The sequence below is a fragment of the Cyprinodon variegatus genome, unplaced genomic scaffold (genome assembly GCF_000732505.1).
Source record: "Cyprinodon variegatus isolate N-32 unplaced genomic scaffold, C_variegatus-1.0 Scaffold4, whole genome shotgun sequence".
Lineage (NCBI taxonomy): Eukaryota > Metazoa > Chordata > Actinopteri > Cyprinodontiformes > Cyprinodontidae > Cyprinodon > Cyprinodon variegatus.
In genome coordinates this window covers 1,337,584-1,349,170 of record NW_015150457.1, presented here as the reverse complement: position 1 = coordinate 1,349,170, position 11,587 = coordinate 1,337,584, and the positions used below count along the sequence as shown (strand labels likewise).

Here is an 11,587-nt window from a genome sequence, read left to right as displayed (position 1 = left end):
TTCACATCTTTTCAAAATAGAAATATTCCCTTACGACCAAATCAGATATCTGCTGCAAAAATGTTTTACCTGTTTAGACAAGAAACATGTTGGTCATCACTAATACAAAAATGTTAAAAGATCTTTAGACAGACAGAAAACTTTGCTGTGCTAATAGAGAATATTTTCCCAGTGAGCAAAAGCATCACTCAGGGCATCACATGAGCTTAGAAAAAGCAATAAAGATAAGTAGGGTAGAAAATCTCTATTAAAGTTAACCAAACTTAACCATTGACAATATAAAAAAGCAGAATCGTCTTCTAAGACTCATGGCTTCTATTCACACTACATTATTCTCTATGTCTTATTTAATTCTGTACATACAAAAAAACATTAATATGGTGAAAACGCCCTTATAAAAGAAAAAATACAAGTTATTCTACTTAATAAAATGTCTAAGGATAGAAGAAGTTTGAATCAGTACCTTGGAGAGCACCGGTAAAATGAACTCATAATTTGTCAATCAAGCCAATCAAAGATTGTGGTCTCTGTTGAAAGAAACTGTCCAAAAATGTTGAAATTATGAGGGTAAACATAAATGAATTCAAAACTCTATTCCTGCTTCAGTTTATATCTATTTAGTTATATTATTTCACTTCTAATGTATGTTCAGACATGATGCGTACACCTTAAGTCTAAAACAATTATTTCTAAAAGTTAGGTCATGCGACATCCTAATATACTTAGAACAAATGGAGAATATTTTATTTTTTGTGACAGTTTTTCTCAACGATTGGTTCAATGGGTATCAAAAGGGGTTTTATATGAATAAAATGGGATAAAATACACAAGGACCAGATTACATTTATTGAAGACAATTTCAACTGTCAAATAAAGAAACAGGAGACGTTTAATGTCTTACATTTTTAAATGTTTGTTTATTATATTTCAAAGGATTATTCATTTATTCAGTGCCTTTGCTCAAATGGGTTAGTGTATTAATCGCCAGGCTTAATGGCAAAGTAGGAGAAGGAATTGTTCACACACTGGACAGCTCACAGGTTTTTAAAAAAAAAACAAATACTAACATTTTTTACATTTTAAAAACAAAAACTAAAATAAACAAACATAGCCCCCTCTAAGCAATTAAACCTGCAAATGTTTCAAATATACATGTCTTGTCTGTGAATAGTGAAAAAAAAAATAATTATAGAAAACTCACAAATGGACAGAAAAAAAAAGAAAATCGCCAAATGAGAATTGCACCAAGGACCTCCTTATTGCTGGTATCATAAATGACCAAGAAGCACTTCCAGCATTAGTGTATTTGATTAAAAATGTCTTTGGGTTTAAAAAAAAAAAAAAATTTGATGTTGAGACTCAAGTTTGACATTCCAAAAAAGAACTTTTACAATGTTGGCTTAGCTTTGCTTGAACATTAGGTGATTGCTGGATTTAAGTATGTGACATTAATGGTAAATAGCAGATTAATTCTAATTGTTTATATGTTCTCCTCCTTGGTTTATTCTTTTAATTTAAATGTTTTTTGTTTTTCTTCTTGTCAAAATTGTTTTATGCTCCAATTGTCTGTTTTATGCTCCAATCCACTTACTTTGCGCTTATTTTTCTTTCTAAATCTGAACTTCTGTTAAACACACGCTGAATATACATATAAAGTGCATGGATGAATGATGAGTAGTTGGCAAGTGTTAAAACTACAGCAAAAGCACACACCATGGTAATATGAAAGAAAAAAAAAAGTTGTTGAATTAGAGTGAAGCTTCTGTGCTTCCACAAGAGGACGCTGTGGGCCGAACACGGTTTTTGCCGCAGCAGAAGAAGTGAAGGCGTATCGTAAAGATGGCCGACAGCCGTGTGACAGGTGAGTTTAGGAATGTGTAAAAGCTGCTCATTTGATCATTTCTGCGCTGTTTTTGTTCGGTTTAACCTTTTTGTTATTTTAGTAAAATGTTGCTAGTCTTCTAGATTTAATTAGGCGCAGTTTCCTCCTTTAACGGACTCATAATTTCCAGATGCAAGTATTGCTAACGTTAGCATAGATAGTGTAGTTTAATATTAGACATTGTAACGGTGTTGCATCATTTTCTTTATACTTATACTTTAATGGTTATTGATACTTCATATATATAATAATAGGTAACAATGCAAGGCTTTTATCATGGATGAAAATCTCCACTGCAAAATATGTTAACACTCTATAAAGTTGGGGAATTAAGGTGTTTAACAACATCATATATATTAATCAGGGCCATCTGATTCATCTTAATACAGCTAATTTAATTATTTATTTCTGATTTTTGTTCTTTGCAGATGGAAATGACAAGAATGATGGCATCGAACGTGCGAAGGTTGGTTAACTTTCGTCATTTTAAACTTGCTACAGCCTGGTGTTAGTTAGCTGGGGTGGTGACACGATATCCTGAAATGTTAAAACAGATTGAAGGGAAAGAGCTGACCAAAGAGGAGAAGCAGCGGCTGAGGAAGGAGAAGAAACAGCAGAAGAAAAACAAAGAAAAAAAGGAGGAAAAGGCTTCAGAAGAGAAGGTTGTCAATTCAGCGGCTTCAGCACCACAGCCTTCAACACAATCCACAGCTCAGAAAAGTAAACTTACTTCCGGGATGTTTGTCTGTGATATTTAAAATCTTAAGCGCCCTCTGTAAGCACTCTTTTATCCTTAAATGTGTTGTTCTTTTCTCAAGCTCCTTCCTCAGTGCCTGTTCCAGTTTCTGTGCCTGCCTCAGATGCTCCCAGCCCAGCTTCCACCCCCACAGATAAGCCTGCTAAGAGTAAAGCTGAACTGAAAGCTGAACGGAGAGCCAGGCAAGAGGCTGAGAGAGCCAGTAAACAGGGCAAGAAAGGAGAACCTGGACAGCAAGGTGCTGCAAGCAAACCCAAAGGAGTCACGAGTGAGCTGCAGCCAGGTAACAGTTTATACCCACAAACTAAAAATAAACTATCACAGCAGTTAACCGATTTGACTGAAGTTTAACTGTATAGTTGATCTGAGGAGATAAAATAACATTTATCCAACTGAGGCAGAATCATGTTTGCTCATTTTTTTAGGTTGAGTAAAAATAGATTTGACTGTTTTGCTTTGTTTTTTAGTGGTGAAAAGGCTCCCAGAACACATTCAAGTCGACAATCCCGAAGTTTTAAAGAAACTGGCAAAGAAGTTGGAAAGACAACAGGTCAGATGGATTCAATGTTATAAATTGTTTAAAGAAATTCAATCAAGTCAGGAGCAGTGCCTTGTGAAAGTATTCACACTTTTTTAATTGTTCTCATTTGCCATCTTACAGCTACAAACTTTATTTCATGTTCCTGAAAGTTAGGATAGATTTAGGCAAAGTGGTGCATCATTAAGTGGAGGAAAAATTGTATATGGTTGTCAGATATTTTACCAAAAAAAATCAAAAGCATCCACCAACATATTTGTTTTATTTTTTAGTCCAACAATGCCTTTTATCAAATTAAAGATGGGGCTTTAAATGAGTTACTTTAAAACATAAATATGCTCGTATTGAAACCAGTCTATTGCAGCATGTTTAGTGTAATTGTCCAGCTGAAGGGTTAACCTAAAGTCTTTTGCAGCTCTTGACGGGTCTTCTTTCAAGATTGCTTATTTAGCCCCATCCATATTCCTGTCAGCTTGATTTTTTTTTCTTGTAATGAAAAGGTTCCCCTTAACAAGACAGAAGCTTTGCCATGTTATCCCAATACTACGGGTGTGTTTTGACCAGTATTGGGTATTAGTTTTCCATCAAAGCTAGCATCCTACAATAAGCCTCATTTGTCCTCTCCTCCACAAATTAATGTATATATTATCATATATTATTCAACAAATGTCTATTGAGACTTTCCAGGACAATTGATTGCAGTGAAAATAAGGGGAACCAAGGTCATCGGGACAAATGTATAAATGTTTGCCTGTAACTTTTTCCATTTGTGAAAACATTTGAAACCCTCGATCTATAAATGATGTGCCACTTTTTGTCTGTCACACAAAATTCCTATTAAATGCAGTGAAATATGTGGCTGTAATCTGGCAATATATAAAAACTATATGACCAGTGATGCAAGGTGCTCTGTATTTGATGCCATCATCAGTGATAGACAGTAATAATAGTATGTGTATTAGTTTTGTTGTCATATCATAACAAATCTACCTTTTAATTGTTTAACAATTGTTTTCATAGTAGATCTAAAGAGTCGCTGGTAGTTAGAACTGCATGTCATGATATAAACATTGTTTTCCAGACACCAGGGCAAAATTCAGCTAGAAAGGTATAAGCCGTCGAGTTTAGACCCTTTAAAATGTTTGCTAATAAATTTTTGTTGTTTTTTATTGTTATAACTAGTGTGTTGGATGTGGCTGTATTCAAATTTTTTCCAGTATTTTTGTTTTGCAGTGCTGCTTACCGATCTAAGCTTCTTGCTTCTCAGGACTCAGGTCTCCTGCAAAATCACTTAAGCATGTTTTAATTATGTTTGCAGAGGAAATAGAAAAATCTGATTGTTTTTTTTTTTTTTTTGGTTTTTTTGGCTTCTTTATTTTTCCAAGTTTCTGTAAGTGTAATTTTTTATTTATTTATTTTTGCATCTTTGTTTCAGATCCCTCTGCGCTCAGACTATGGCTACAAAGTCAGCTTGTTTTCTCATCTCCACCAGTACAGCCGCAAAGCCCCGCTAACACAACAGCTCAGGTAAGCTCATCAGTAGCTTTTTTTTTTTTTTGCCTTGATTTATTCAGTTTGCTCCCAAAAATCTCAGTTTGCTGTCACCATGTTCAAACCTATAAGTCAAATGTTGAATGTGTTTTATTGTTTGCAGCATTCCTTCAACGGTGATACATCCCGCTATTGTTCGACTGGGCCTCCAGTATTCACAGGGCATTGTAGCGGGATCCAATGCTCGCTCAGTTGCCCTTCTGCATGCCTTCAAACAGGTGCTGATCCAAATGCTATTCTCTGTCCTCAGTCTTCGTTCTCAGGCTCATTCGCTGCTAAACACCAGTACAGTGTAATATCTGTGGTGATTTAATGGTAACAATGCAATACGACACTCTGAACTATTTGGGGTTTGAGTAGTTATATCCAAGCACACTGCATACATCCTCCGTGTCTCCTCTTTTCTTAAGTTATATGAAGAACCACTAGATGTCGCCAGAATCAGGGTGTTCTGACTTGATTCAGTCAAAAAGATAGTGTTTTCTACCTGGTATTCATCCATGAATGCAGGTTCTGGAAATAGTAGTAATTGATTTGATCATTTTAAATTCACAAAAGATTAAATCTATTTTCTTTAGTTAAATATGCATGACTTTTACATTGTATGTTTATTAAACTGTTGACATCACATCTTTAGTTTATCTTCGAGATGTATTCATTGGTTTATTTTTTGACATAACTGGACCATTTGGTTTTGTTTTTGGTATATTGACCCTCTGAGTCCAACATTTTGAACGGACATTTTTCTTTAACTCATACTCCTCGTCCCCGCTTCTTTCTGGACTGGGTCGTAGGCTCAGCAATCTCAGCAGAGATTCCAAGACCTCTCCACAAACACCTCCTCTAGCTCTGCTGGGGGAAGCCCAAGGCTGCTCTCAGGCCAGCCGAGAGACATAGTCCCCCTTCAGCGGGCCCTGGGTCATCCTCTAGGCCTTTCCCACAGTGGGATGTGCCAGGGGGCATCTGAAAAAGATGTCCGAGCAACCTCAGTTGACTCCTTTCAATGTGGAAGACGGGCAGCTCTAATTGGAGCTCCTCCCGAAGGACTGATCTTCTCACCCTGTCTCTAAGGGAATACCCAGTCACTGTGCAGAGAGAGAGCTCATTTTGGCTGCTTGTATCCTGGATCTCATTCTTTTGGTCCTGATCCAGATTTCATGACTGTAGGTGAGGCTAGATACGTAGGCCGAGCGATAAATCAAGAGCTTTGCCTTTTCACTCCGCCATCTCTTCACCGCACACTGGAAAAACGATCTAGAAATATTTTTTACATTTTCTTAATTAAGTGTATTTGCTCTTAATTTGAGTAGGTAACTTTGCCAATGGAGTATTTTTACTCTTAAAATAAAGATAATTTGATAATACGCACTTGAAGTAAGACAATGCAATTGTGTTTTCTTATTTTAAGTGGAATATGTCTTGTTCCATTGGCAAAATGTCTCTTTTACCTCCTCAATCCAAGAACAAATGCACTTATTTTAAGAAAAAATGACTTGCCTTCCCCCCCAGAGAGGCGACATTCCACCGTTCCATTTGGGCTGGGCCCGACCGGGTCCCACGAGGAAGAACCAGTCTGGAAAACCCAAAGATGACCCTAAAATGTAACTTTTTATGCCATCCTCCTCAGGTAATAAGGGACTATACTACACCCCCCAATGAGGAGCTATCGAGAGACCTGGTCAACAGGCTGAAACCTTACATTAGGTATTTAAAAAATATAAAGAGCGATTGTCTGAATTACGTTTTATTCAACTAGGATTATTGATCATTTTCTTTTTTGTCTAAAATACATTTTGCCTTTTCTTTTTTTTTTTTTTCCTTCAGTTTTTTGAATCAGTGTCGCCCTCTTTCAGCCAGCATGGGCAACGCCATCAAATACATCAAGAAGGAGATTTCCAATATTTCCAGTCAGTGCAAGGAGGAAGAGGTTTGTGTTTGGCTGCAAACTTTTCCACTTCTATGTACATCACAGCAATAAGGCTGCTAACCCACTTCTTTATTCCAGTCTTTCCTCTGTAGGCTCAGTTCAGGGCCCTTATGTCTCCATTAGCGCTTCTTCCATCACAGACCTGGGTTCATTTTCATTAGTAGAATCAGTACCAGGGAATATGTCAGAGCTTTTGCATTGTATAACATTTAACAAGTCCGGAGGAACAAGCCTCACAGATTTCCCCCAACTTTACGAAGCTCTGTCTATAAATTAATTAACAAGGTTTAACAACAGGTATTTTGAAGGTTTTACTGTGAAACACCTGAAAAATACCTAATTTACCCTGAATACACCACCTTTAGACACGGTGGTCGCAGTATCAGCCGTCCTTTTCAGTAGGAACGGTTGATTAAACATGATGGGAGATGTTGAGTGTAGGGTCAACAAATCCTCAGGTTGTTTTCATTTGTAATCAAGAGCTGTGTTTTCTGTTTTAGGCAAAAGAGCATCTGCTCCAATGCATCGACTCGTACAATGAAAAGATCAATCTTGCTGCTACAGCTATAGCAGAGTCCTCCATAGAAAAGATCAGTGATGGTGATGTCATCCTCATTTATGGCTGGTAAGGCTCATCTTTCTGACCTTTCATTATTTTGATAATTGCCTTTTTGAGCCTAAGTGTTTATAAAAAAAAAAATGGTTATTTTCTTTCTTTATTTCTTCTTTTTTTATCACCATTTTACTCCAATTTTACATGACCTGATTTTTCTGTGTGTTTCTGTCAGCTCTTCCCTGGTCAACCACATCCTCTGTGAGGCCTTTGAGAAAAAAAGGAAGTTTCGTGTTATAGTTGTAGACAGCCGGCCTCGGCTAGAGGGCCGGGAGGCTCTGAGGCGGCTGGTACAGAGAGGCATCAGCTGCACCTATGTCCTAATCTCAGCTGTATCCTATATCCTTCCAGAGGTAATCAGGAAGAGTCCATTATATTTTAGTGTCATTTCAGTTACTCCAAACATTCCTCTATAAAAAGTTGTTCTTTTTTACCTTTGTTTTAGGTGTCCAAGGTGTTCCTGGGAGCACATGCCCTTCTGGCCAATGGTTACGTCATGTCTCGGGTGGGAACTTCCCAAATAGCTCTAGTGGCTAAAGCCTTTAACGTGCCTGTGCTGGTTTGTTGTGAGACCTACAAGTTCTGTGAGAGGGTGCAGACAGACTCATTCGTATCTAATGAACTGGGTATGTTAATGCATTTGTTCTAACTTATCAACATTTTGATGGGTCGCCTGTTCATCTTCATTGTCTTTTTCCAGATGACCCTGATGACCTCATTGTGACGCGTAAGGGGCGGACCCAGCTGGAGAACTGGCAGCAGGAGTCCTCCCTGGGTCTCCTGAACCTTGTGTATGATGTGACGCCTCCTGATTTCGTAGATCTAGTCATTACAGAGTTGGGAATGATCCCCTGCACTTCTGTCCCCGTGGTGCTGCGGGTCAAAAATGTCGATCAGTGATCGTCCTCCATATCGGCTTGTGTGCTCGAACGCTTGCACACAAACGGGCAAGGTCGTTCTTTCAGCATGCAATAAATGTATATCTGAAATGGCAAAAACCTTTAAATTGATTTCATTTATTTTTTTTATGGTTCTTTTAAGACTGAAATATGCCAGAAGGTACATATAAATAAATTCATCTAAAGAACATGTTTAGGTAGTCCTCTATGGCATGGGATGTAAGCTCTGAAAGACGGTTTATTTTAAAAACCTGATCTTATAAACAAGCACAAAGGTAGTTTTTTTCCCCCACAGTCAGCACATGATCCTCATGTGCTTCAAAAGCACACGAATATTCTTACACACTGGTTATGCTTTGGTTGCTGCATTCAAGGGAGTGGTGCTTGAATACTCCTTTTTTGGAGACCATGATTACTTTAAACACATGGTGTAATTGTTTTATACCCAGAAGGGCAAGAATTCTGCAGCTTAGTATTCAAAGTTCACAAATCATCAAGAACCATCCATTTTCGTCACGCTTATCCCAAGCGGGATCGCGAGAGGTGCTGGTGCCTATCTCCAGCTGTCTAAGGGCGGGGTACACCCTGGACAGGTCGGCAATACATTGCAGGGCAACACAGAGACAACCATTCACACACTCACACCTAAGGAGAGAATTTAGAGAAGCCAATTAACCTTACAGTCATGTTTTTGGACTGTGGGAGGAAGCCGGAGTACCTGGAAGGAACCCACGCATGCTCAGGGAGAACATGCAGAAAAAAGACCCTGGGCCGGGAATCAAACCCAGAACCTTCTTTCTGCAAGGCGGCAGTTCTATCCACTGAGCAGCCCTCATCAAGAGTCTCGGAGATCAAATTAGACACAGAAAACTAACAGTTTATTTGTTAGCAATATGAGAAACCATGCTGCACAGGTGCAGTGATAAATTGTAAATCTTAATTCCATCATCTAAAACCTGGGTAATATTTCTGATTTATTTTTGGGTAAGACTGAAACATCTGATAAGTACGACGAAGTATCAAGGCCAAACCAAAGAGAATATGTTTTTGGTAGGTTCTTATATTATGAGAATAAAGTAGAATTGATAGAATAGTCATAATCTAATGAGGTCTTGTGCTTTCATCCCCTGCATTGAAATCAGTACTATTGGGAATTTAGTGAAGTTATACTGTCGTATCGGTTAAGGAAATATTAAACCTTTACGCCCATCAGCTTCAAATGATTAGGCTATTATGTTTCACAAACAGCTCAGATTGCCTAGTTTGGCTACGCTGGTCAGATTTATATATGTTTTTAAAATTAAGAGTAAATACACTTGATTTAAGAAAGTTTTACTTATTTCTAGATCGTTTTTGTAGTGATGTCTCTTATAAAATCTAACAATGAAGTAATACAATTTCTCAAAATGCAAATAAAAATGGACGCTGATATTTTAAAATCTTTATTAAAACCCTGAACAGGAGGAAGCATGAGAACTCTGAACAATCAACCTCAAAAGACATCCCCATTGACAACAATGACAAGAAGGCAATTCTACTATTGCAAGAAAATGTCATTAAGTACAAATCTGCGGTCGCCCAGGCTGCCACAAAAGAATATATACTTTAAATAAATAAAATAACTGAAAAGTTTGTCCACCTGAGTACATTTGAACCAAAATACGGCTGAATTAAAAAGGTTAAAATCGTTACTGAAGTGCAACCAAACTATCGCTTTTATTGGTTCAAATTTTATAATACTGTTTTATGCCCCAAAGTAAACCACACTGTCAGCATGCAATAACTTTTTGCATTTCTTTTTTTGAAATGTGCATATAATCTTTTTTTGGTGTGTAAAATAGCACACAATAAGAACTTGTTCAAAAGTCATCCATAGATGACTTAAATCTGTCAGTCTAGTTTATTAGAATAAAAATGAGGCAATAATAGTCATCATCCCTGTCAGATATTAGATCATATTTTAAAACGTATTCTTTCCTAAAATCACATTGCATCATTTATATTTAAAACGTCAGTTTTTTTTTTTTTGTCAAAGCGGCACCGAAAAAAAAACAACAAAAAACATTGTAAAATGTTTACAAATGAGCATGCTGCCACAGCAGGCTTTGTCAGCATTATTTTCTCTTTCAGGAGTCAGTTTCTTGTCTTATTAAAAGCAACTTATCTTCAGAGAGATTTGGCTTTACGTCTCTGCGTGACCCACAGCAGGAAGGAGATCAGAACCGTTGATCCTGCCAGGGGCCCAAACACCTTAAGGGGTGGGAAGTCACCCTGTAGGAAAGTTTGAAAAATTTGTTTGTTAGTCATAATAACATAAGAATGACAAATAAAGAAAAAAAAAATGGCTTTATTAACTGACCTGTCGGAGACATTTATATCCATGATAACTTTCAGAACATTTGCACTGAAAGAAGCCAGGACCATCAGGACAGCAAAGGGAATTTTCCGGACAGCTCATTGCTATGGATTCCAGATACATATCAACAAAGGTCAGCATTGCAAAAAAAAAAAAAGGTTTAAATTTTTGCTTATGTGGTCAAAAAATGGCTTACACATCTGTCTTGTCTGGTTGCACATGTTTGTCTGGCCCTTGCAAAACCGTCTTCCCTTTTCAACTGTCACTTGTTGCCATGAAACGTTCCCGCCCGGACAACCTATGTCCTCTGGTAAAAATCTAAAAAGGCATTTGAATCTGTTAAAAAAATTGTTCATAACAATTCATATACAGACAAGATGTGAAATCTTAAATACCACTTACACATAATTTAGGTCCAGAAATCCTAAGAAGACCTTTTCACTGATGTTGACAATGGGATTCAGTGACAGATCTCTTTAAACCACAAAAAAAGAAAAAACCGTTATGCAAGACCAAAGACAGATAATCAAAATAAAAACTGTGAAAAACTGTTTTCAGTGCAATAAATATGTCTTAGGAAGGAATGCAACTAAATACCTTCACTACTGTTTTATGTAATAGAACAACAAAAAGTACTTAATAAATCCTAAAGTATAAGAAAAAAACTACAGAAACTACAGAGTACAGAGACATTTGAAAATGTTTCAATATTTTGATGTGTAAAGCTGTAAGCGGCACTTCAAAATATCCCATTGCTTACCATAGCATGTATACATGTATGATTTTACATTTAAGCACTAGTTTTTGTTGGCATATCATAAAATTCCAATAAACAAATACCGGTATGTTGAAAAATGCTCAAAATGTGAAAATAACCAAGGGATATGAATAGCGTTCCCTGGCACTGTAATGTACTTACACCATTAATACTTCAGAGGCCCCTGAAAGGTCTTCAACTGTAGTCAGTGAACAATTTGATAAATCCAACCTGAAAAAAAAATCAATTATGACACAATTTACTTTGGAACACACACGCACATATACATACATACATACATACATAC

The 11,587-nt window shown here is 37.1% G+C and overlaps 2 protein-coding genes across 2 annotated transcripts in view; one reads left to right on the top strand and one right to left on the bottom strand.

Annotated features, from left to right (window-relative positions):
* Nucleotides 1-1,798: 1,798 nt before the first annotated feature.
* Nucleotides 1,799-8,280, top strand: eif2b4 (eukaryotic translation initiation factor 2B subunit delta). The gene is made up of 13 exons (XM_015371760.1): nucleotides 1,799-1,861; nucleotides 2,311-2,348; nucleotides 2,437-2,602; nucleotides 2,701-2,922; nucleotides 3,107-3,189; nucleotides 4,613-4,704; nucleotides 4,832-4,946; nucleotides 6,356-6,432; nucleotides 6,553-6,655; nucleotides 7,156-7,280; nucleotides 7,444-7,621; nucleotides 7,714-7,894; nucleotides 7,969-8,280. The coding sequence occupies exons 1-13, from the start codon at nucleotides 1,840-1,842 to the stop codon at nucleotides 8,166-8,168; spliced, it is 1,602 nt and encodes a 533-aa protein (XP_015227246.1). The 5' UTR covers nucleotides 1,799-1,839; the 3' UTR covers nucleotides 8,169-8,280.
* A 1,875-nt stretch (nucleotides 8,281-10,155) lies between these two features.
* The window catches only part of atraid (all-trans retinoic acid induced differentiation factor), a 3,894-nt gene continuing 2,462 nt past the window's right edge, over nucleotides 10,156-11,587 (bottom strand). The window contains exons 3-7 of the mRNA XM_015372437.1: nucleotides 11,443-11,511; nucleotides 10,926-10,997; nucleotides 10,720-10,841; nucleotides 10,527-10,627; nucleotides 10,156-10,438 (exon numbers count right to left, since the gene is read on the bottom strand). Of these exons, the coding sequence (XP_015227923.1) occupies nucleotides 10,334-10,438; nucleotides 10,527-10,627; nucleotides 10,720-10,841; nucleotides 10,926-10,997; nucleotides 11,443-11,511 (469 nt within the window). The 3' untranslated portion in view covers nucleotides 10,156-10,333. The remainder of the gene's footprint in view (nucleotides 10,439-10,526; nucleotides 10,628-10,719; nucleotides 10,842-10,925; nucleotides 10,998-11,442; nucleotides 11,512-11,587) is intronic.

Coding starts and splice junctions, on each gene's coding strand:
- eif2b4 (XM_015371760.1), top strand. CDS start 1,840: ATGGCCGACAGCCGTGTGACAG. Junction 1,862..2,310: donor GGCCGACAGCCGTGTGACAG/GTGAGTTTAGGA, acceptor TGTTCTTTGCAG/ATGGAAATGACAAGAATGAT. Junction 7,622..7,713: donor TATCCTATATCCTTCCAGAG/GTAATCAGGAAG, acceptor CCTTTGTTTTAG/GTGTCCAAGGTGTTCCTGGG.